General features: G+C 43.6%; 1 protein-coding gene across 2 annotated transcripts; it reads left to right on the forward strand.

Annotated features, from left to right (window-relative positions):
- The first annotated feature begins 878 nt into the window (after positions 1 to 878).
- On the forward strand, positions 879 to 25323 carry vav3b (vav 3 guanine nucleotide exchange factor b). 2 transcript variants are annotated; one of them, XM_067252636.1, is made up of 27 exons: positions 879 to 1203; positions 3156 to 3272; positions 6722 to 6780; positions 6929 to 6994; positions 7332 to 7449; positions 7599 to 7691; positions 7815 to 7883; positions 7977 to 8080; positions 8170 to 8269; positions 8364 to 8459; positions 9731 to 9799; positions 10727 to 10813; positions 10904 to 10989; positions 11140 to 11272; positions 12355 to 12464; positions 14092 to 14193; positions 14404 to 14495; positions 14681 to 14703; positions 15149 to 15185; positions 16664 to 16794; positions 18737 to 18802; positions 18996 to 19030; positions 19218 to 19334; positions 20373 to 20460; positions 20626 to 20755; positions 23925 to 24073; positions 24231 to 25323. In XM_067252636.1, the coding sequence occupies exons 1-27, from the start codon at positions 1000 to 1002 to the stop codon at positions 24270 to 24272; spliced, it is 2523 nt and encodes an 840-aa protein (XP_067108737.1). In that variant the 5' UTR covers positions 879 to 999; the 3' UTR covers positions 24273 to 25323. The 2 variants fall into 2 exon arrangements, with proteins under 2 accessions (XP_067108737.1, XP_067108736.1); XM_067252635.1 differs by lacking the exon at positions 24231 to 25323 and having other exon boundaries at positions 23925 to 24222.

The following is a 25323-nucleotide window of genomic DNA, read 5'->3' on the forward strand; positions in this document are numbered from 1 at the left end:
AATCAATGTTAAGGGAAATCACGCCGAACAGTCATTCCTTTTGTCAATCCTGTTAGTATAGAGATTTATTGTAGTCACGCAGCAAGTCAGGAAGACACACGCACCTTACTACGGGTTGTTGGAAATCAAAGTTTTGATTGGCCGAATGGAGGCAGGGGCGGAACTCCAACAGAGATGACCAAATCCGTCGGAGTTCTCAGTATCGCTCCCTTCTGTCTTGTTTTCTCCTTACACTCTTCAACAATTAATAAATAATCCCTCCAATTGACTCTAAACGGGAGGTTCGAGCCAATGACTGGTTATGATCCACCCTCTATATGGTAGTGGTTTACCATGGTGTGAAATAAATTAGTTTAGGGGTTTTGCTAAAAGTGGACAACATCCCCGTTATCCTTTCAAAAACAAAGAGACCTTTCTCTTACAAATCCCGTCAGATTATTAATGAACAGTCCACATTCTAAACAGGTAAATCCATTTGGAATGTCTGCAGCACTAAGATTTTGCCTGGCAGTGTGTTTCACTACAATAATTAATCGGAACCCTATGTAGGCTACAGTGCGTAGAGTTGATGGGTTACAAACATGCGTTTAATTTAGTATAGGATTGTGTTGACAGTTTGGTGGGAAGATGCATTGTATTTGAATCAAGAGCCGATATCTTTAGGCTACTGAAATAGCCTCTCAGTTATTTATGAGCCTGTTTAATGAACATATTACCCTAATTCTGCAGCGTAGGAGGCCTACAGAGGAAGAGGAAGTTAACGCCTATAAAACTAGTTTTACAGTTCAAAGTGATAAGCACTGCCTCAGAAGCCGAAATGTCCTTGATGAGCGCAAGCATCTCCGACACGACGCTAGAGAGGAAGTAGTGGTACTTTCTGTGTATCCACTGAGGGCTCAAAGAGATTACCAGTTGTGATGTTTCTACTTCTGCGCCCGACGCTGTACCGCACTTTTACATTAGTCTGTGTAGTTTAATACATTTTTTATCGTCAGTGTCATGGAGTACTGGAGACAATGCGCCCTGTGGCTTATCAGCTGCAAGGTGCTCCCGATGAACCACCGGGTGACAGGGGAGGCTGCCCAGGTGTTCGACCTGGCACAGACACTGCGGGATGGGGTTCTTCTGTGCCAGCTTCTAAACAACCTGAAACCTCACACTATCAACTTAAAGGAAATCAATCTCAGACCACAGATGTCACAGGTAATGTATAAGCAAGAATACAAAATGTTACAATCTCGTGGTGGCATACACTTTCGATTAGATGAATTGTGGTTTGCAGGGATGTTTAAGCAATGTATAATCCAACAGTATGAATTGCACTTCAATTACTACACTATGCAATTCACCCAGACACATGATCAGCGATATTGAAAGCATTATGTTCGCTGCAGGCTCGTTTCTTTTGTGGATAACGTTAGATGTCATACTGTAAATGTAATATAGCCTAAACAATTTATAAATGTATTCATTTCGGCCTAGGTATCACCTATCAGTCATTAAATATTGCTCAATCATTTGTTATTCAAAAGTCTTTACATTTTACAGATAACATTCTTAGATTATTAATAATATGGTTTAATGATTAATACGACCAACATCTGACAAAGAAATACAGAAGACTAGTTCCAAAGTTTTTGTTAAACAAATACGCTCTTAGATTCTTAGATTCTGGGAGCCATCAGAGTTCTGTCCAGGCCAGACGTCCCCTCCCTCAGCCCCTGGAGAGCCATGATAACAACCTAACTCTGATCCACCCATAAGTTACACAGATTGTGTTTGCCCTGTCGAGGCTAGATGGTCTCAACACTGAGCAAATAGCTTTATATGTGACTTCTCAGATACATATGTTGCCAAGTTGTATTTGCCTTTGATTTAAGGTTACTTAATCAACCTAAAAATGCAAAATAATAGCTGTCGGAAGTTTCTTTCTTCAGTGAAAATACAATGTTTACACTAGATGTTTTGATCAATGTTTACACTAGATGTTTTGATCATTCTTCCTTGTATTGTTTAGTAATGTATTTTAGTTTCCTCATTAAACACACTGTTACATCAATAATGCATATCTGTATGTTTTGGCATTGTGATTCCAGATATCATCTGGATAGTGGAGAATTAATGGGGAGCCAGGTTTATAGTAACTTAAATGAACTATGACGAGTCATAGCCTCTAGCTATAGGCCATCTGGCCATCACTGATAAAGCCATGTGGGCCAGTGTAGGCCCGATTTTAAATGGCTATTTCTTTGTGCACTTCTAACCCCAAGATCTGAGTGGGAATACAAGCAAGAAGATTATTGAATAGAGAAGGGGACAGGGATGCATCGTACTGTGATTAAGTAGCTCTCTGAATAGCTATTTCTTTTCCAGCATTTCAACCACAGTCTAGATGTAGTCTGAAATATGGAGCAGCCTGTAAAATATGTATGCATGCATGGCGATGTAAAAAGCAGCTCCACCAAAGTGAAAACTTTTGTATATATATTTGCCCGTTCTCTGTGTGTTATCAAGCTTGTTGCTATTGGTGACAGTACAAGTACAGGTACATTGGAATTTGGTGTGTGTGTGATCACATTCTCCGCAGCTTCCTCAACAGACAGACAGATAGGGCTGTAGTTAGTGGAGAAACTACAGGCGTGTCCGTGATGAGCAGTTGTGATAAAAAGGAGACTATCAACGTCACATCCTCAGATGTACAGTGTCAGGGCCAGAAAAGGAGGCCAGATACACGAAACTGTGAAATTAAAACCGTAAAGAGCAAAGAAGAAAAAACGAAATGACTGAGTTATATGCCACAGATGTTCGAGAACTCTGCTTTGGAACTGTATTCACTGTGTTTCTACTAACTATCATGACAAAGCTTTCCTTTCCGGTCACAGCCACATTAAATAACTAATTCTGATTAGATTAGACCCCTGCTGAGAACACTAATTGGTATTAAAACATTAGTCCTATTATGCTCTAGGTAACAGGCAGTAACATAAATGCTGATATTTATTTATCTGAACCAGAATCTTCTCCAATCTTGTATTAAGTTTGTACATTATATTTTTTAAGGTTTTTAAATTAATTATGATAGAAATGTATTATATATATATTGTATAAAATAATTATAAAAAAATATACATTATAAATCAAAGATGTCTTTTCAGTTCCTGTGCTTGAAGAACATCCGAACCTTCCTGAACTCCTGCTGTGAGGTGTTTGGGATGAAGAAGAGTGACCTTTTCGAAGCCTTTGATCTCTTTGATGTCCGGGACTTTGGGAAGGTATGAGTGCACACTTGACAGTCCACTGTGTAGCAAAAAGTAGTAAAGAATAACAACTATGATGTGGAATTATATTCTGTAAAATGATGTTATGGTCTAAATTATGTTAGAGCACTTCAGGTCTCTTTATCCAGAAGTGTTATCTATCTATCTATCGCACACAAAGAGGGGTCTATCTGGGGCTCTGCTCATTGGTGGCTGGCTGGGTGGCTGGTTGACTGGCTTTCCTCCCAAGGTCAACGCTGATCAATACAGTAACCAACTGATTGGCCTCCTTGTCGGGTGTCACTTTATGTTGGGGTTGGCATTATTTTTCTGTTGCATCACTGGATTATGAAAGCTGCCCTATGCAGATCACATCCATCAACTGTATATTTTAAACAAATTTGATGATAGAACCTTAACAAAAAATATGAGGATGGCATACACACACGCACACAAACACGCAGGCATGCACCACACACACACACACACACACACACACACACACACACACACACACACACACACACACACACACACACACACACACACACACACACACACACACACACACACACACACACACACACACACAGACACCGGCCCCTTGGAGTGGGATGAATCATTCATCCAAAGTACAGTTATTTGCACACAGACGAATCAGGTCAGTGGTTTTACTGTCCCATCCTTCAAGCTACTGTCTCCCTGGGGCAAGCTGCTGTTATCGCATGCCTGTAAGACAGTCCGGCTACAAACAAGGAAGGGAAAACCTCTCACTTTACCTTGTTGGTGCCATTGCACTCTACAACCAATGCATGCACTGAATGTTGCTTTGAATGTCTGATCACACCATCCACTCAATATGATAAAAGATTACAATTTTGCCACACTATCTTGTGAAGGCATCATACACATGATACGTATCAAACGCATGATAATGATAGCGTGTTGCGAATACACTCACATCTGTACCCTTAGAACGACACCTCCATAACTAGAGCAGCTGGTGGTTTGGCATGTCTCTTGTGAACGGCATGAGTTTGACCACAAAGACTCTGATACCCAAATATACAATAGATGTGTTTGAAAACAACCCACAACGATGGGGCTTGCAGCACATTTGACTAGCGTGCCATTTACACACATACACTGGACTCTTTCAATTCATAGTGTTTTTAGGAAGATCCCAGTTAATCTGGAAACATAATCCCGGATTGGAGGTGACCACAAAAATTCCCATCAAAGTTTACAGATTAATCTCTAGATGTTGAAGCAGATTTATTTTTTGGAACCCGATTTAAAATAAACAACATGAGAACACATCCCTAGTTCACGGGATGACATTTATTTCCAACTGGTGAGGCTAAGGATGTGTGGATGAGTTCAGAGATTGGGATGGATGAGATCCAGAAATGGTTGTTGGGCTGCTATGTTCTCATGTACAGAAGGAAATGTACAGAACAAGCCTTAGTTCTTCGTCCATCAAGGAAAACATGATAAATCCCAGACAGTCTGGTGTGGTTTGGTTGAGATGTGCCCTGATTTTGAACATTAGTTCCCTGCATATCTAATGAGGGAGGTCTAATCTACATATCTCCCCTGAGTTCCACCAGCCTGTCCCCAAGCAGATTAAATGCTGACTGACTGTTGCTGACTGGTCACTATGTGGCCTCAGACCTTTACTTGTCAATAACACATTTGAAACGGGTGGTTTTGACGAAGGTCTCATCTCTCTTGCCTTTCCTGTAGCTGCTCCTTTCACCTCTGACAATACTTCAGATGTGTTTCCCGTCAAGCACAGTGTAAAATGACTAAGAGCAAAATCTCAGATAAAACAAAGTAAACTTCTAAAAGCCGGATCAAGACATTACTGTAAGAACAAGGTCTCTGTTCATTTGTGAGGAGTTAGGGAAACATTATTAACCGAATCAATCTTGGTGATCGCTCTCACTGTTGTTGACCAGTGTTGTGTGATAAGATCCTGTGAGACCCTCTGTAAGATCCTATGTCACTCACCACCCAATGTCACTTCAATACGTTTTGAAATGCAGCATGAAGCAACACACACAAACAACTTCACCTCAAGCAGATGCAATGAAAGGAGGGATATTTCAAGAAGACACACAGCTGGTGGGGGCAAAGCCACAGCATTCAGTCACGCAGGAAACTAGACTAGATCTGAAAAGATAGTAGCACGTTCATGCCTGAGAAAAATCTCACGTCAATTCAGCATATGGCACATACAAATGAGTACATTTCTGATTACTTTCACTTACAATGTCTGAGCAAGATGTTCTGACGTTGATCAACTAAGTATACAGGTGTCACTTTAAAGTCTTTACTACAAAGCTTTCACACATAGGGTTTATAGTGACTCCAGTCCAGAGAAAGATTTCACCAATTAACCAACCTATTAAATGGAGAACCTATCATAGTTCGCAGAACTGTTGGAATCAATTAGTGTATTAAAGACAAATTAAGACAAAGACAACAAAAACTAAGAAGAGTGTCTAGTACCATATACCTTTGACACCTCCACTTCACATAAATATGTTTATTATTCTAGGCTATTATTAAAATACGTTTATGTGTTTCCTCTCATAAACATAACCTGTACAGAATGAGACGGTGTGATTGGAAACGCAGCCTGGTAGATGCCTCATATGCTTTCATAAATAATCCCGGACAGTAATTAACCTAGTTTCTACCCACGGTTCAACAAGAATCAATATTCCAATTTGACAAAGATTTTCATTTACTTGAGGTTTGAGGCTTATTTTAGGCACAGAAGACCAACACACAATAAACAAATCATAATAGATTACGTTTTAAGATGTCGAGCTGTTATTTTGGTGTATTTAATTCTACACGTTCAAGAGTAGTGCATGGTCTCAGTTCCACGTTGGTGTTTTTACACAGAGACTGTATGATATTAGTTTAGATATTCAGTTATGGTAGATGACAAATAGTTAGCTTGAGTATAAATAGCAACAACAGTTCCTTTATGCAAGATGTTGAGAAGAGCACAGCCGGAATAAGACCGACATACTTCCTGAGCTGTGAGTTGAACCTGGGATAGGAGCATGACCACTTCCTGTTCAGATGCTCAGAGAGGGGCTGCAGTAAGGCCTCTGCTCACACGCACTGGGATGTGAAAGGTAGATACTAAATAAGGGCAAAAACTGGTGTGTGTGAGTTTGTGTGTTTTATGTTGTGCTTAATCACCTCTACAGAGTGAATTTGCCCCTAGGTGTTTAGTGAACCAGAAATAAATCTTGGCAGATTAGCTCATTCTTCTTGTGGATGTCAGATAAATTAAATTAATAGAATGGCTACAAGAAAAGACAAATATTCAACATTATATATTATCTGTGTACACTGTAGGCTACACAGATATAACATATACTATGTGTATGTCTATATAAACATGGATGCTGTAAAACAGTCTTTATACCTGATTTCCCCAGGTCATGGACACCCTCTCCAAGCTCTCTTACTCAACCATTGCACAACAGGGAGGATTCAAGTAAGTCCTATTTACTGTTGAAGCTTTTCATCTTGATCTAAAACAAGATGTAAACAAAGATTGTAACTTTGCAAACACAGAATTTCATAAAGTCCTGAAGCAAAATATATGAAAGGATGTTGCATTCTTATTTCTGTTATTTCTATAGGCCGTTCCCAACAGAGGAAAGCTTCAAAGACGAGGACATATACAACCATCTGGAGGACCTGATTGAGTATGTATAAAGGCTGATGATTTTTCCCTAATATGGTCCTAATCATCAATAGTTGTACATGCACAGTTCAGTACTGTATTTCATCTCTCATGGGTTTACACTCCCACAGGTTTAGGTAAAAGCTCGGCTCCATTTCTTATTAACTGTCAGGGGAAATAGATGAGTAATTTCACTTTTTCTCCCTCCCACCTGATGCTGCACAACTGATGCCATCAGAACCTTCATCCTCAGGAGAGCGACGAGAGATCATCGTAATGCAAAGTTGTTTTCCTAGGAAATGATTAACACTTCCAAACTGTACACTTACGCTCCCTCTCTGTGGGTGTTTGTGCCACAGTGAGAACGTCCCGGAGGATGAGGAGGACTTGTACGCAGCCGTGTATAGACTGGATGAAGATGATGAAGGAGGAGAGATCTACGAGGACCTGATGAGGACAGAGCTGTTTCCTCCGCCGGTGACTCAATGACGCGCGTGCAAACATACACCCAAACCACAAACATACACGCACAGTTGTCTACAGTATGTGTTTGTGAAGAAACACATCGTAAATGTATCCTGGTAGTTGTGTGTAAACAATATTTGGATTCATGTCTGTTTCTACAGAGGCAAGCTGAGGTTGATGTCCGAAGCTGCTGCCTGGCTGAGATCAAACAGACAGAAGAGAAATACACAGAGACACTGGAGTCCATAGAGAAGGCATGGAGGACATGTGCTTTACAAACTTTCATAGACGGTTGTGCACTGTAGTGCAATGCTTGGGCTAATTCTGAGATGAGGTTGAAGGAGGGTGTTTCAACGGTCTTTAAATTATTTCCACAGTACTTCCTGAATCCCCTCAATAAGTTTTTATCAGCTGCTGAAATGGATCAGGTTTTTGTCAACATTTCGGTAAGTACTGCAAATCTGGTTCATTCACCTGTCGACATGACTTTAATCTGAATTATATATGAGTTCAGAGCCTTTTCTACTTCTATAATACAGGACCTGGTAAAAGTTCATAAGAGCCTAATGGTGGAATTACAGGACTCCATCCTCAATAAGAATGCCTTAAACCTTTACCAGATTTTCATCACCTACAAAGACAGGTAGAATGATCTCAGTTCTAGATTAATTCTCTCTTTGTCCTCAATTCATTGTTTGCTCTAATCGAGTTTCTTCACATTGTTTTGTGTAGGTTGCTCATCTATGGAATATATTGTAGCCGAGTAGAGATAGCCATTGCTCTGTTGGATACTATCTGTAAGGAGAAAGAGGATGTTCGACTGAAACTTGAGGTAAGACTCTAAACTTCCGAGATGTGTTTTCTGGTGACCTCTTTTGCCCAATGTGTTGTACTAGCAACCAGTAAAATATTGCTGTTTGTTACAGGAATGCTCGAAAAGGGCCAACAATGGGAAGTTTACGCTGAGGGATCTCTTGGTTGTCCCAATGCAGAGGGTCCTCAAGTACCACCTTCTCCTGCAGGTAAAGTTAACCATCCACTGACGTGCACTCTCACACACTCCTTTCTGTGGTGATTAGTGTGAGGATCAATTAAGCATATTGTATTGGTTCGTCCAATTTCTGTCAGATGGTGTCAGGTTGTGTCAGGTTTTCTGAACGACCACTTGGGGGCGACATCATCCATGTCTTTGCTTCTTCACTCGCCCTGCTGGAGTTCAACTCCTGGGGAGCACGCAGGACTTATTCATATTTCAGTTAGTCCATAACAACCCTGGCATGTTCTACCTCTGAATTAAGTGAATGAGAGGCTACAGCCCAGGCAGGTAGGAGACAATGAGGGCAGGGAGAAGAGATGCATGGGGGGGGGGGGGGGGGGGGGGGGGGGGGGTCAAGAGCTGTATGTTAATAAAGAGGGATGGACCCCTGGAGGCCTCATCGCCATCCTGCGGATAGACCTGGGAAGGGAGGGGGGTCGAGGGGCAAAGGGAGGTAGGGAGGGGTGGGTTTCAACCACAGATTCCAAATCATGCACATATATGTCGGCCCACATGCGACACGCAAACGCACACCACAGACACACACACACACGCAGACACGCAGGGCAGTAGTGTAGCCACAAGGGGGCCAAGGGGGTCTAGGCACCCTCATTTACATGTCCAGCCCTCCCAGATTTCTGATTACTTACATTACAAAATTAAGGAATTGTTTATTTGTTTATTTTAAAATCTGGCCCCCTCATTTTAAGATGGGACCGCCCCCCCAAATAAAATTCTGGCTATGCTACTGGTGCTCTCATGCACACAGACACACTTGATTTCTATCACAATGTAGGTTGAGCTGTGTAATTGCCCTGAGTATTGGCTTGAGTTGTTTTGGTGTTTGTGTTTGTTTCTTCATAAGCTTGTTTTGAAAGAGGCAAAACAGAACGCCATCTCAGAGGAGCGTAGCACATTCCAGTCTGCTCAGCAGCATCCAGCTCCCAATGTGTTGAGCGTGTCAGCTGCATGTTAAGAATGTTAGCGGAATAAGCGATAACAAAGTCGGCTGTTGTATCGTATCGTTTTCCTCGACACAGTGATTAATGAAGAGGGGTTTATTCATGTAGACAGGAACCCCTGATGATGGTTCTATCTTGGTGTTGGTTTATTCCCATCAAGTCTTGATGTTGTGCTGTTGTTTGTTTAATGAGTGCCACTTGGTGAAGCTGTTTGGTCCCCTCACTTTGGTAAACTGTCTTTGAATCTTGAGAAACGTCAGATTGAACTACTTGTCTGTTTGTCTCCACCTATTAGGAGCTAGTCAAACACACTCATGATACGGCAGACAAGAACAACTTGAAGGTGGCCCTCGACGCCATGAAAGTAAGTGCAACTCTCTTCCGAAAAATTTTGAGTTAATGTGTTGAAAGTGAATCCCATTTGTAGCTTTCTTTTTGCAACATTTTACATTGGGTTGAAATTAACAATTTAAATACACAGCAATACATATTGTAGCAACTTTGTAGTTATATATAGGAATTGCCATGTAGTTACACTTATACTTGGTAAGCTATTAAACAAGTAAAACTTGGTATGGGGGAGGTTGGGCATTGTCAAACATTGACCTTGTTGTGGTAAAACCTCCTTGCACCCCTTACACCCCTCCTCCATACCAGACCCTTTTACCCTTAACGTGTGACGTTACTTAACAGTGTACGATACAGGTGTACGATACAGGTACAAAAGGGTAAAAGGGTAACTATTTGCCACATCTGGATTCTCTTCTCTTGGTTGCTATGGTGATTAGAGTAGCTGACTATGGGGGGGGGGGGTGAATGTAGGGATGGATAGTTGAGGACCTAGTTGCTGGAACACAAATCCCCTTGAGGAAACACTGGAAATACCTTTGTTCAAGTGATTTTTGTAACTCAGGTTAGGGAAGCACAGAGGGGCTAAGCGGCATAATGAAGTGTTACATGTCTTTGCACCTGCTAGTTGTTAGATAGAGATATATAGATAAGAACTTTTTTCATGCCTTAGGGGGAATTACAGTGTAACAGCAGTGTTTTAAAACCAGTTATACACAAATTATAGTTCAAATTATAGTTCAAAACAAATCTTATACCGAAGTGTATCAAAACAAGCTATACACAAATTATATATATAAAGTATAATGTATAAATCAAGCAAAAAAATGAACTTTGTTAATCTCACTATACAATTGCCATTGTTGCCTTCAAGAACGTAATGAAGAGGTTTGGTAAGTAAACCATGTCTTCATTTGATGTTCCTCTCGTGTGTGTCACTCAGGACCTGGCTCAGTATGTCAACGAGGTGAAAAGAGACAACGAGACACTGAGGGAGATTGACCAGTACCAGAAGTCCATTGAAAACCTGGTGAGTTCAAATCATCATCCTCATCAGCTGCACCTTAATCCCCAAACCAGAAATGTGACTTACTTTTCCCTCTCAAACGTGTCCCTGCAGAACCAGCCTTTGGTGAGCTTTGGTCGGCCAAAAGGAGACGGTGAGGTGCGCTTGGTGCCCCACTTCGACAAGCGGAAACAAGACAGGTGAGATGCAGCCAGGACAGAGATAAACCTCTTTCCTCAGTCTGAAAAGACCTTGAGAAGGTGTGCCTGCTTCATGCCTGTGTGCAGGTACTGCAGGCAACATAGCTCTGTTTTTCCTAATGCTGGAATTGTGGGATTTTGGGGCAACAGGCACATCTTCTTGTTTGACGTGGCAGTCATAGTCTGCAAGAGAAGGGGCGATATCTACGAGATGAAGGATGTGATCGACCTCAACTACTTCAAGATCACCAACAACCCCACCACAGACCGAGATAGCAAGAAGGTCAGTGGGTTGGAAATAAAACCTTGTCAGTCACCATCAATATCAACAAACGTGGCTGAATAATACATATTCTCTTGCTCTGTGAGTGGGTTTGCTATGATGGAATAGAAACTCCAGTGAGCTCGACTCTATTTTCTCTTGCAGTGCCAGGGAAAGGTTGTTTGTCATTCTTCAGGAAAATATGAGTTTGATCAGTGTCGAGACACTCACACAACACAAAGTGTGTACAAATATTAACAGTATGTCGTGCACACGCACACACACAAACTATCTCAGTCACTATTGAGGTGGACGTCCACAGATGGTGTGTTTTACCCCTGCTGCTGTTAGCTAATGGGAGAGTGACAGCTTGCCAGGAGGTGATTACTCTGTGGGACTTGATCTGCCATTCGTTTGGCTGTATGAACATGGCATGATGTGTGAGGGGGAGAGATTATTATAGAGTCTAGGAAGTGGCCTCCATCATATTTTTCTAAATACAATTCTTGTGTTGATGATGGCTACTCATTTGATGTTCAGCGCAAGGGAGAGGAGTGTCACAACTCTGTCCTTGCTCCTCATCCCCTCATCCCGGCTCCTCCCAGTCTACCTCTCCACCTCTCCACTTAAAAACCTCAGTGGACCATGTTCCTAACACGTACACACTTACATTTATACAGACACACACGCACGCACACACACACACACTCACTCACACACCACCACACTCAGACACAACCACACTCACACACAACCACAAGATGCTAAGGGGGATGCTAATATCAGGTGATGAATGTGTCTTCCAAGGCTGCTCAAGGCTATAGATCATTTTGTAATAAATGAGACTTCAGAGTGAGTGTGCACTGCTCCCCCTCCTCCAGACTGCCCAGCGTCACAGATGATTCTGAGCCCCCGGGAGGGCGGCTTTCTGGAAACTCTCAACGTAGATTTACAACGTGCAGAATCAGCCCATCAGCCTATCCTGTATAGAAATGCTGTTTGTCATCACAGTTACATAGTATTACTTTCATATTGTGATTACTATGTATTCAGGGCTGTATGAACATGTATTAATTCTCTCCCTTTCCTATGGCTCTCCACAGTGGTGCTATGGGTTCTACCTGACTCACCAGCAGGGGCAGAGCGGCTTTGAGCTCTTTTTCAAGACCAAGGATCTCAAGAAGAAATGGTTGGACCAGTTTGAAATGGCAATGTCAGTATGGGTGGGTGTGGGGGTGGGTGGGTGTGGGGGTGGGTGGGTGGGTGTGGGGGTGGGTGGGTGGGTGTGGGGGTGGGTGTGGGGTTGGTTGGGTGTGGGGGTGGGTGGGTGTGGGGGTGGGTGTGGGGGTGGGTGGGTGGGTGTGGGTGGGTGTGGGGGTGGGTGTGGGGGTGGGTGGGTGTGGGGGTGGGTGTGGGTGTGGTGGTGGGTGTGGGTGTGGGGGTGGGTGGGTGTGGGGGTGGGTGGGTGGGTGTGGTGGTGGGTGTGGGGGTGGGTGGGTGTGGGGGTGGGTGGGTGGAGCTTGGGTGATGTAGGGAGCAGTGGACTTATCAGTTGGCTGAAACATCTGTAGATATCTATAGTGATTCACACCGTTTGGGGAATGGGTAACATGCAAACAGTTTGACACACTGTGTTTGAGAAAGACATGCGTGTGTGTGTTTGTTTTTCCATGGCCAAGAGATGTGTTGACTCTTTCATCATTCCCACTGTTTGTTCAGGTCTTAACTCTTATCAGACATGGACCCATGGTCGACCCCCCCCCGCCCCACACACACACACACACACACACACACACACACACACACACACTCCCCCCCCCACACTCACACACAAACACATTCACACACACACACGTACTGTACACACACTAAACAAGTGGTTTGGATTGTTTGCCATAGAGATACATCGCCTATCAGCTGTGTGGGGGTAACTTTCCTGGAATTATTATAGGCCACTTTCAAAGGTGGAAATGAGCTGCGACAGTGTTTCTGTTAACATACAGAAAAAGTGTTATTGGCATGACATCTTTTTTAAGTGTTGTCAGTGAAGGACCAAAATATTTCATCACATTAAACTACTTTTTGTCTTGTTTGCGTCTGTTGTCTGTTACGATAGTATAATTAAGTAACAGTGGTGGATCTCTAGACAATAGGGTGAAGTATTCTCTCAGCGGTTGAACTAATGGGCTTGAAGTGCACTGGAGAAATTCTTGTTTTGAGAGTTAGAGCCACAGCATTTTTCAGATTAGGCAATGGAGATGGATATGATACACTGTGGAAGGACCAGCTGAGTGCTTCTAATGGTGCCTCTCAGTTCTCATGACATGCTATTTGACTGAGACCTTTGTGTGTGTGTGCGTGTGCGTGTGCGTGTGTGTAAATGTTGAATAAAATAGCCCTGCAAGAGATGCATTTTGAAAACAAATTGTACCTTCAAAGTGAATATGGGTTCTTGATGCAAGACTCAATCACAGAAGCATTCAACAGAAGTTACAAAGACTGTATTGTGGCAGTTCTTTTTACTCCAACTTCAAAGAGGTGTTTCTTTCAAAGGCCCTGCCACATATAGAGCTTTTTGTGATCTCCGTCTCAAATGTAAACACATACAATACATCTCACCACTCACTCAACTCTCTCAGATACATTACGTACATGCCTCTTTTTCTGTCTTCCACACACACACGCACACACACACACACACACACACACACACACACACACACACACACACACACACACACACACACACACACACACACACACACACACACACACACACACACACACACACACACACACACTCCCTCTTCTGACTGCTCTCTCCATCTCTCTCTGAACAGGTCAAACATTCGACCGGAGGATGCCAACAACAATTCACACCAGTTCCGGATGCATACCTTTGAGAAGATCACTTCATGTAGCTCCTGTCATCTGCTGCTGAGGTGATATGACCTTTAGACATGAAACTACGTACCTTCATGAAGGCTAGAGGTCCGCCAAGTAAACTATGGAACTCAAAAAACTTCAATTATGATTGACGAAATGCTATCTTGGGGTTTTTGTCTTTCAAAGACTGCAATCTCGTTTCAATTCTCAAATTCAATGCGGACGAATGAATTTCTCTACCTGTTCCTCTCCTCGTTGTCCTCCAGGGGGATCTTTAACCAGGGGTATCTCTGTCCCAAGTGTGGACTTGGTGCTCACAAGGAGTGCCTGGGTAGACTTGGAGTATGTGGAAGATCAGGTAAGTGATCTGACTTCACGTTCCATTAGAAGACAGAGGGCAGGCTTTTTTTCAGAGCACAAGTTTGAGAGATTATTTTTGCACAAATAAATGTCAATGTGTCCACTACCATAGACTGATGCTGTATCCTCTTTTACCTGTATCATCCTTTTTTCTCTCCATTCCACTTTCTCACCTGACAACAGATTGTTCCACCCTCAGGCTGCAGGTACGTAAGACTAGCTGGCTTGCTAGTTGTCACTCCAAGGGTTAGAGCTTAACTACTGTCATGCCCTTCAATGTCCACAAATGCTATAACATGAACATAGTATGTACAGAATTATTAATGTGATGGTATTCATGTATGGCTCACATAATGAGATGCAGAGTAGTTGGACATGAATAAGAATACCTGTAGTCATGACATAGTCACATACCTGTAATTATACAGTCATACTCAGCATCATGTTCATACCATAGTGTATTAATATTGTGTCATAAATTGTATTGACCTCCCTCCCTCCCTCCCTCCCTCCCTCCCTCCCTCCCTCCCTCCCTCCCTCCCTCCCTCCCTCCCTCCCTCCCTCCCTCCCTCCCTCCCTCCCTCCCTCCCTCCCTCCCTCCCTCCCTCCCTCCCTCCCTCCCTCTCTCTTATATATGTAATGCATTCTTAGAGAGGTACAACAATGACTCGGCAACAAGCAGACCCAGGTCAGTGTGGCTTAACCTTCTCGACTGTGTTTTAAAAGCCTCTATGGGGGTTGGTCTCAATGCTTGCATGGATGTCTCTTCAAAATTCTAATTATGTCAAGTGTGGGTGAAATGTCCAGAACTATGATGAGGGTAAGGACCATTGTTTGAGAAACGGAAAGCGAATGCTCCCCTATAAGATTATGTTCCCTTCTAAAACTTTCTTATAGGGTGAGGGTTATAAATAAACAAAAGTATAGGTATACATAAATGGTTTTATTAACTAAGGAAAGGAGATTTAAAAAATATATCTCCAACGATACTGTTAAGGAAGTTGACATTTTACAGCCAATACAGACACACAACCAAAAGCCAAACACCCACTGAATTTCTGTAGCATTAACATTGTAATACGATTACTTATATTCTTTTCAAAGTGACTTGGAAATATAATGAACATTAAAAAAGGCAATTCTCACCACCTCCACCACTGTGTAAAACAGCAATGTGGAGATGAATAGAAGTGGGTGGATTCATTAAAGCACCGCCTCAGCAGGAGGAGAGCTGCAGAAAACCCTCCAGCTCTCCACAGGCCCGGGTCCTGACGATACCACTTAAGCCAGTGTCATTTTGTGGGAAATTAATTTCCATAAGATCTTTATGAGAAAGGATGGCGTGCTTTATTGTCTTTAGCGAGAAGTATATGGCTCACGGCTGCGTGGTATTTCAGTAATCTGAGTTCAGTGTCAGCCCTGATCATTTCCTCTGGTAGTGGTGGGCGACACTGTGACTGGGCTGGAAGGTAAATGGGGAAGGGTTGGGCTACGGGTGAAGAAGAAGAGGACCTGTCTACTTCTCTGGCAGGGATCTTTAGTCTAGTCTTTAGCCTGATGCTACTGGTTGTGTTCAAAACTGCCACGCTGAACATACAAAGGATTTGCACTGCAGCTGGTGTTCTCCTCTCCTGTTAGCTGCTCTACATACCGATCGTGTACTACACAGATGGTCTCACATATCCAGAATAGGATCCTTGTTCAATCCTTTATTTGTCGATTCTCTGTAAGAATTCTATAAATCTATAACTACTAAAGTTACATATTGCTTTAGGTCCTTTAGTTCCCAGTTCCATGATTATTCGTAACTTGAAGTGTACTCTGCTATGTCAATAGAAGGGTGTTAATTCTAAAGTATAGCAGATATACAGTATTCATCAGATATTTGAGACATCTCTCTCCTGGCTCCTTCCTGTTTCATTATTTCTTTTCATTATCTGTCTCTGTGGGTTCTTGGTCTCTCGTACTGTCTCACTCTGATTTAATCTCTTCCTGACTAAATATCTCTCTTTCGCTCTCTCTCGCTCTCTCCTCTCTCTCGCTCTCTCTCTCTCGCTCTCTCCTTCTCTCTCTCTCTCTCTCTCTCTCTCTCTCTCTCTCTCTCTCTCTCTCTCTCTCTCTCTCTCTCTCTCTCTCTCTCTCTCTCTATCTCTCTTTCTCTCTCAGGTTTACCCAGGATGTTGGTGATCAGAGACTACATGGGCATCCCCCCGCCCCCGAACAAACCCCTGTTGAGTGTCCATGCGGGAGACATCATAGAGCTGATCTGTGCCGACCTCCACAGCTCCTGGTGGCAGGTGTGTGTGACACCTCTGTTCCAACCACGGCTCCCACTTCATCTTCAAATCTAGGCTTCACCGTATGTCTGTCTGGGGCGTTGCCAGGCAGAATAACACCTTATTAATAGCATCTTACCTGACGGTACTTTTGACACTGAATGGCTTCCCCTGGATCTATGCATGTAGATGTCCTCACTTAGATATCTGCAATATTATACAATCAAGATAAGGAATTATTACTACACACATGGGTGCTCGTGGCTGTGTGGTTTACTTCCCTTCCACTCCACAGTGGATACGTTATTGAGTCGTTTCCATCCCTTTTGAACATGATTAACTCTGCATGGCTCGATGATTTAACCAATCACATCCTTAATTGATCCATAAAGTGCTACAGAGAGCCAATCAACTCCAGACACTATATTCCCGGGTAAGTTTATTAAGACCGAGTGTAGTGTCACATACTAAACTGACATGTTAGTGACCATCGCATGGTTTTAACATGTACGCATGTCGAGAGGAGCCTGATTCCTCTCGGGGGTCCACTGGGAGCCTCCTTGGCCGCTTCCTGTCTCGTTTTTACGGCAACACTAAAAAGCTGGTCCTCCTTCCTGGTGCTGCTCCAATCAGACGGCAGGTTGTGCCAACAGCTCGGCTGGGAATAGGCACTTAGCCTGATTTCCCATGCTCTTGGCTTACTGATCTCTGTTTGATAGCGCACGAGCTGGCAGGAGGAATGAGCGCCAGGAGACCTATGCTGATCCCTAATGCTGAGCCGGTTGAGTGGAGTTAAAAGCCTACGATAGACCGGGCTGCCTGATCGCGTGTACGTGCTGCCATGGTTACCTACGTCTTGGGTGGGGTGTAATCCGGGCCTCTGAGTGATAATGCACATTTGTGTGTTTATTTGATCCCATGCATAACGAGGGTGTAATAAGGCTACTTCATCTTCCCAGTCTCTCGGGTCGCCAAAGGATGAAATTATAAAACTTTGAGAATACATATCCCCTGTTACTTAGACGGCAATTATCTCCATCCTTGTGGCAGAACAATACAATCAATCACTGTAATTTCATTTGATCCTTTGGCTGCTGTCTGTTTACTCCAACAGGGTAATAAGTTTAATCTTGATCATGCTCCTATTGGAGGCGTAACAAATAGCAAGGGCTCTCCAAAAGCTCTGATGAAATGTTATTACGCTGAATGAATCACAGAGATGGGTTGGGATTGGCTTTCCAATCTAGTTACTGCAAAGTGTTTGCATGGACCAGAAATGCATTTGATACTGTAATAAAAGGGAGAGGTAAGGAAGAAAGCCGGCTCAACCAGGAGGCTAAGGGAGCAACAGTACATAACCTGTACTCTGACCTCCTCATAGACTTCAAATGGACCTTTAAGTCTGAACTAGGAATGCTCAGTTATGTATATCTATATTCACTTATGCTTAGTGTAATGTTGATATAAACCTGTGGTATACCAGCAACTGCTGTATTATTAAAAGATCAACCATATGGTATTACTTCATTAACATACAGCATATTATCCACATATATAAACACAACTAATTTCGTATCTTGATTGCTTTGCTGAAGACTGGCTTCCTAATGCTGTGTTTGGCAAAGGACTAAATGATTTTCATAAACCATAGTTTGCTTGTGGCGGTTTAGATAAAAGCGCAGTAGCCTGTTTTCGATGAAAGTCAGGACTTACGCTGTTTAGGTATTCAAAGAATAGAATATGATTCATTATTTTGTGTTAAACGAGCCTCTTGTTTTGATGCAGTAAAATCTAACTGCAGGCAGAGTTTGAACCATAATTAACTTTGGCTGTAAATTAGATGCGCTGCTTGTTGTGAGCTAATTGTCGAGGATTTATTGAAGCGATGGGGGAAAGGGGGGCAGAGGGATGGAAGTTACTCCCAGACGAAAATAATGCGATTAACAGCCAATTGCCGTTGCAGGGCAAAATTCTTTCAACGAAAGAGATTGGCTTCTTTCCCAGTGATGTCGTCAGGCCTTGCCCATGTGTAAGTGAACACTTTACACACCCTTATGTGTTGGCTATTGTCATCTGTTGATGTCTGTATTTCTTCCCTCAAAATGGAGGTGTCTAGGGCAGCCCTGAACCTGTACATAAGGGTTAAATATACCACATTGCTTGTATATAACCTCCAGCACATGTGTATTGACTTTATAGACTTGAATTTTTTTCTGTCCCAGGTTCCAAAACCAGTTGATTACTCAGCTCAGCACTGGTAAGTGAACAGACATATTACGAGAGATAGGTTCACATCAAGTGCATTGTTTTGCGTAGTCTGAGAAGGAGATTAAAACGATTTGATCCAGCTGTAAGGTTTGCCTTTTTACTGCTTAACCATTTGATCTGCAACCTCTTGATCTGTAGTCAAAGGCTCTGAGCTCCACAGCGTGCGTGTGTGTCAGGTTTGCAGGGCCAATGGAGAGACACCAGGCCGAGGTGGAACTTATTGAGAGAGGAAACAGCACCTACCTGGTCAGACACAGAAGCAGAGAGTTCACAGAGTATGCCATCAGTATCAAGTAAGTGCTATAGCCGTTGTCCCCAAGCATTCCGAACATTGTGCCTTTAACTAGTCTAGGTGTTTTCTATCTTCTATAGCAATGTAGCCTAAATCTTGCTTGTGTCCAGACACTGTGACACTATCCTCACAAGAAAAGATGTCAAAAGAAAATCACAGATTGACTGTTAACATAATGATACAGTGGTCAAAGTAAGGAATTTATAAAAAAATGCGGTCATTAGAGAAATATAATGTGTGTGTGTGTTCATGTAATGTAATGTGCTTCACATCACTCGAGGTATGTTCTACAAGCTAAACAAAGTACACTGGCACTAGCCATTATCACGTGAGCTACATGGTGATGTGGTGTTGGGCCCAGTGTGGTCTGTGTCTTATCCATGTTCAACACCCATATTAAGTCATTAAACCCCTGACAAGTCTGCCTGTCTGAATGAGGTCTGAATAAGTCCCTCTTGAATAAGGATTTCTCCTTTGATGTGTTGAAGTTTTTAAATGTTCCAGTCCTAATTACCTCTCTGACTGCTCAAGATTGTTATCTAGAGGTTTGTCTGAGATAATGGAGTCTAACTAATACAGTCGACACACACAGTCCCTTAGTTTGGGAGTTATTTGAGGACACACATATGTCTGCATATGCACATTGTGTTTTTGTGCAAGTTAAATGCCATTCTGTTTGCCAGAGAAATACGACATAGCTCTGCCATCAACAAGCAGTGACCATTAATCTCAGTGTGTTGAGTTATAACACATGACATAACTCAACATAAATCAATAATTTATTAGTCAATGCATACAGAGTATACATTATGTATTACTGGCTTTGCAACATAACACTATTTTATTCATCTATAATACAGCACATTTGGGGTTTGGTCATGAGACCTCCAACCCATGTGACTTGCTCATCGGCATTTATGGAGAAATGCATTATGAATCTGTGTTCTGTCTATTGCACAGCGCTCTGACCTACTCTACCTACTCTGACCATGACCAGAGGTCGTTGTTTTTACATTTATGTCTTATTCTTACTTCACAGGTTCAATAATGAAGTGAAGCACATTAAGATTCTGACCAAGGATGGGTGCTTTTACATAGCAGAGAATAGGCTGTTCAGGACTGTACTAGTAAGTGTGTTCAATAAATCCAAATACTTCTTGTATTCTTACAAATGGATTGCTTAAAGGTATTTCTCTAAAATAGGTTTTAGAGGACACAGGATGTGTCCATGGCATTCTTAATAGGAGCTGTATTGTTGTCCCGTTTTCTAACTGTGGGTTATGTTGACCCAGGACTTGGTGGAGCACTACCAGCTGCACTCTTTGAGGGAGGGCTTTAGAAGTCTGGATACCACCTTGCAGGTGCCCTACAGGGAACCAGGCAACGGCAACCTGCCTACAGGCCTGGCCAACTCTGCCACTGGTGAGTGTGTATCACATGCTTTGTACCACAGGCATGTAGCTGTACGTCTAGGGAAAACCAAGTCATTTCACCTAATGTGTCTTAAGCTCATGTTGGCAGGGCATTTACAGGTGTTCCAGTTAGTGAATGAAACCACCAAGTCCCAAGAAATGGGCAGTCATACCTAGAAAAGACCTAGAAAAGTCTTACCTATTAGGCAATGCAGACTGTTGTGTCAACACAAAGTGAAAAGTGCGTTCTTCCCTATTCACAGTGTAGGGCAGGCAGGGGGAATATGTGGCAAAGCACATTGAGGTAGCAGTGTCATTACACCACGGTGTCTGTGTTGAGAGCAAAAATACTTCTGCTGAGTCGTTCCCTTTGTTTTCTAAGAATACTAAACTGACAGATGTAAGCACGCATGTAGGCCCAGCAAAGTTCAAGCACACAGCACACAGTACACACTTTAGCGACTCCCTTTGGTTATTTACAGCACTCAGGAGAGTTATACTCAGTCAGGGCATGCTCTATTGTGTCTACTCAGACATTCCTCTATATATATATATTCTTACATAATATGTAAGAAACGGAAATGGTATCATTCCAGGGACGTATGTGCCCCTTCTGTACAGACCCCTGCCCACTCCACTCCACCAGAGAACAGGGCGGCTCAGAGAAGCCAGTGGTGTGTAGTCAATACCTTTCACGCCTCGCTTCTCCCACCATGTCCGACGTCTCTGAGTAGCCCAACGAAGTCCTTGATTCCAGACTGAGCTGCAGTGAGTGTGGAGTGAGTGTGGAGGCATGAATAAATGCATCGCTCTGCTCCAGTTGAGCCGGCACAACCACCACCAGGCAGCCATCAAAGATGCAAACGCCGTCTCTCCAGACTGAGGCAGTAACAGCAGTAATAGCACCAGCAGCAGTATGAGCAGCATGGCTCGGCCAGTAGGCTTAGCACAGCCATCCCTGCTCAGGGCCTGGCATGCCCCAGGCAAGCCCAGGCAAGCTGCTGCAAACGGGCTTGCACTCCCAGGCTGCACTGCTCTGCCCTGGGATGGATTCACAATTTTCCTGACAGGACATGACATTTCACTCGGAATGACTGCAGAGAAGAGGGTGTGACAGCTGCTGATGGGAAACAGCTCAGGGACACATCCAATTCGAGTTCTCACAAACCGGAAAAGTTCCTAAATGTTATGAAGTGAAGAAGTGGAAGATATGCGAGATAAATAGACTGGAGCACTTTCAGTGAGACATAATATAAACTACATTAACAAGGAAGTTTAGTGGACAAAAAACCTTAACAAAGTAAAAGTTAGTGTATCCTGAAGTAATTTTGCCACATGGCTTGTCTTTCCTCCCCTCCTGCTCTGTTGGGCTCTCAGTGTGCTGTGCTTCAAAGCGCCTTTGTGAGGAGTGTTTGTGCTAGCCTGTCATTCACTCTGGTTCCTTCACACCAGAGCCTTGACAGACTCACCGCTCCCTTGGTGCATTCTGGGACATATTCCCTGACTGAAGTCCTCCTCCACCCTCATCAGCTCAGATCCAGCCCAGTGTGGGTACCGAGGCTGCAGCACGGCGGCGTTCCCCGCTGGCACTACGCCCGTCCAAAAGCAGAGATGTGTGGGATATAATTGATGAAAGTCTCAGAGCCAAAACGGTCAGCCTCTCAAAATGAATGACAGAAGAAGAAACAGCCAACCACTAGCACTGCTGGGGCATTGCTTTGAGACAACAGACTCACTTTTCTTTTACAGTCTAGAAAAACAATAACCAAAAAATCTTTTTAAATGAGGTATATATTCCCAGTTTCCAAAGATCTTCTCCTACCCCTGTCCCTCACCTGCCACTTGGTATGACTCACAGGTTGGGAGGATATGAGGGAATAAAACATAAAAAATGTGTGAGCGTATGTGTGTGTGCATGTGTGCTGGTCAGGCAAGAGTGGAGACATATTGGCCTGTGTTTGGCAATCCCTGTGGGGGTGGGGGCGATGCAGGGAACCATATTGCAGAGTTGACACAAGCTAGTTTACCCAGCATGCTGGTCTGCCTACTCAGATGGCCGTTCAGATGGGAACAGAAGTTGCCGGCTGTACGATGGGGAATTGTTGCCACCGCCTTGACAGGACTACGTGCTGTGTAGAGTCCCACCTCATGCTGTTACTTTGGCATTAGGGTGTGACTTGCATCAAATTACTGTGAGAGTCCCAAAGTCACTTTTTTGTGTTTGGTGTTGTTGTTGATCATTTACTGTGTCTGGGTAAACATGGGCAGAGAAGCGATACAACAGTGGAGGAGTGAAGTGTTTAGCAGTCTCAGTGTTGTGCTTGCTAACTATAACTTTAACTTCTTCTTTGACTTTGCTTTCTTCTCTCTCTCTCTCTCTCTCTCTCTCTCTCTCTCTCTCTCTCTCTCTCTCTCTCTCTCTCTCTCTCTCTCTCTCTCTCTCTCTCTCTCTCTCTCTCTCCCTCTCCATCTTCCTCTCTGTCTCTCCATCTTTGTGGATGTTGTGTTTACTGTCCTTGCGTCTCTCCCTGCACCTCTGCCTGGTCTAACCCCTGCGGTTCTGCGAGCTGCTCTCAGAAGGTTCTGCTGGCGGCGGCAGCTTTGTTCCTCCTTCCTCCTCTCCTTTCTGGTCAGGTACAGGTACCTCCTTTCTACTCTCTCTCTCTCTCTCTCTCTCTCTCTCTCTCTCTCTCTCTCTCTCTCTCTCTCTCTCTCTCTCTCTCTCTCTCTCTCTCTCTCTCTCTCTCTCTCTCACCCTCTCTCTCTCTCTCTCTCTCTCTCTCTGTCTCTCGTCTGTCTGGCGTCTCGTCTTTGGCTTCTCTGCTGTACGCCCACACCTCTGGGCTGCCTTCTTTTAAAGCTTCCCCCATGCATCTGATACCTGTTAGTAACATTAAATGTAAACATGTGTGCGTGTCTGTACTCTGAATTTCAATTGATCTCTCTATTATTTTGCATCTCTGTTTGTGGGTATACATCATATTGCAACTTAGGGTGTGTGTTCTGGACTACATATGGCCTGATTAGCATTTTAATTCTAGAGTTATGTGCTACGCTAGGCTACGTACATAATGTGATTCAGCCCTGCACATTTCAGAGATACAGAATAGATGTATTCTGAATACATCTATCTGTCTTCTCATCCTGACTGTTGTTGAACCTCTTGGTGTGTGTGGCAGTCTTTTCTCCTAGGGTGGTGGGCTTAGCTGTGGTGCGGTATGACTTCAGCTCCAGGGACACACGGGAGCTCTCTCTGCAGGAGGGAGACGTGGTCAACATCTACACCAAGATGGCCAATGGCTGGTGGCGGGGCGAGGTCAACGGCAGGGTCAGCTCCGCATCTGTCGTGTGCTATGGCAACTTGTTTTGTTTTGTACAATGTACATTGTTCATGTCCATACACGGTCAGCTTCACTAAGACTCTACTGGCGGTTGTCAGAGCTCTGCGTTGAGAGTTCTGCTCTCTCTGTTGGTCTTTTTCTCAGGTGGGCTGGTTCCCCTCGACTTACGTGGAGGAGGAGGACTGAGCTGGGGGGAGGAGCCTCTCTGACCCCGGCTGGACTGCTGTATGGGGGAGAACCTGCCTCCGTTGTGTGTGTGGTGCTGTTCTTTGTTTACAGTACCAATAATGTGGACTTGGGCATCGGCCTCGTGATAGAATCCATGTATTCACTCCTCAGTCTCTATATCTGACAGACAAAAGGGGAGAGTAGTACAGGATAGCATTCAAGGGGCATCATCTTGTATCTGCCAGTCCGGCCTTCTGGTTACAGGGGAGTCTAAACCCAGACAACTAGGACCCTCAACTTTGACCCCCCGTCATTCCCAGACATCCCTCAGGCCCTTCATGTCTCCCTCGTCCAGACTTGGACCCCTCCGACAGCCATATGAATATTTCAATTTACTCTGGCAGCTCCAGACTTCCCGAGGCCGACGAAAAAGCCCTGAGCAAAGTCATTTTTTTTTTATCACCTGAAAGGCACCGACCTTTACTGAGCACACCTCGCTCACCTTGGCTTATTATTGATGACTCCATTGGCTGGTCTAGCAGAAGGGGGTGGGCGTGAGGCAAGAAGGATTCTGTCACCCAGCCAGAGCAGAGTTAGGTAACGTCCCCTGGCTGTGCCCTCTCACACGTACGACACCTGCCATCACCTCAATCAGGGCTGGGATATCTGTTATCAGGTAGCAGAACGGCGGGGCTTCTCATTTGGAATTGATCTGATCGACAGCTTAGGCATCTGTGTGCTTGTATTATTTCAACGCTGTCTTGTTATTTCTTGTCATTAGCAAAGCTTTTTTTGGACAGCACTGCCAGATGTTATTTTTCAAAGATGTCAAATAATGTTAAATAGTAAGGCATTTCTCTGATGTTTCCAAAACGGTTAAAGAAACAAGAAACCAATTGTTGTAAACCACTGCTATCATGTACTGTAAATGTATTAGATCATTTCATTGTCAGTATTTCCCTCCCTGATCATGTACTACAGTATACACTGTGTTGATATTACTGACATTTGAAATACTGTCTGTGTTTTTTGTACTGTTTTATACTCTTGCAATAAATTATTTCCATAG

Source organism: Osmerus mordax, chromosome 16 (genome assembly GCF_038355195.1).
Source record: "Osmerus mordax isolate fOsmMor3 chromosome 16, fOsmMor3.pri, whole genome shotgun sequence".
In the NCBI taxonomy this organism is placed as follows: domain Eukaryota; kingdom Metazoa; phylum Chordata; class Actinopteri; order Osmeriformes; family Osmeridae; genus Osmerus; species Osmerus mordax.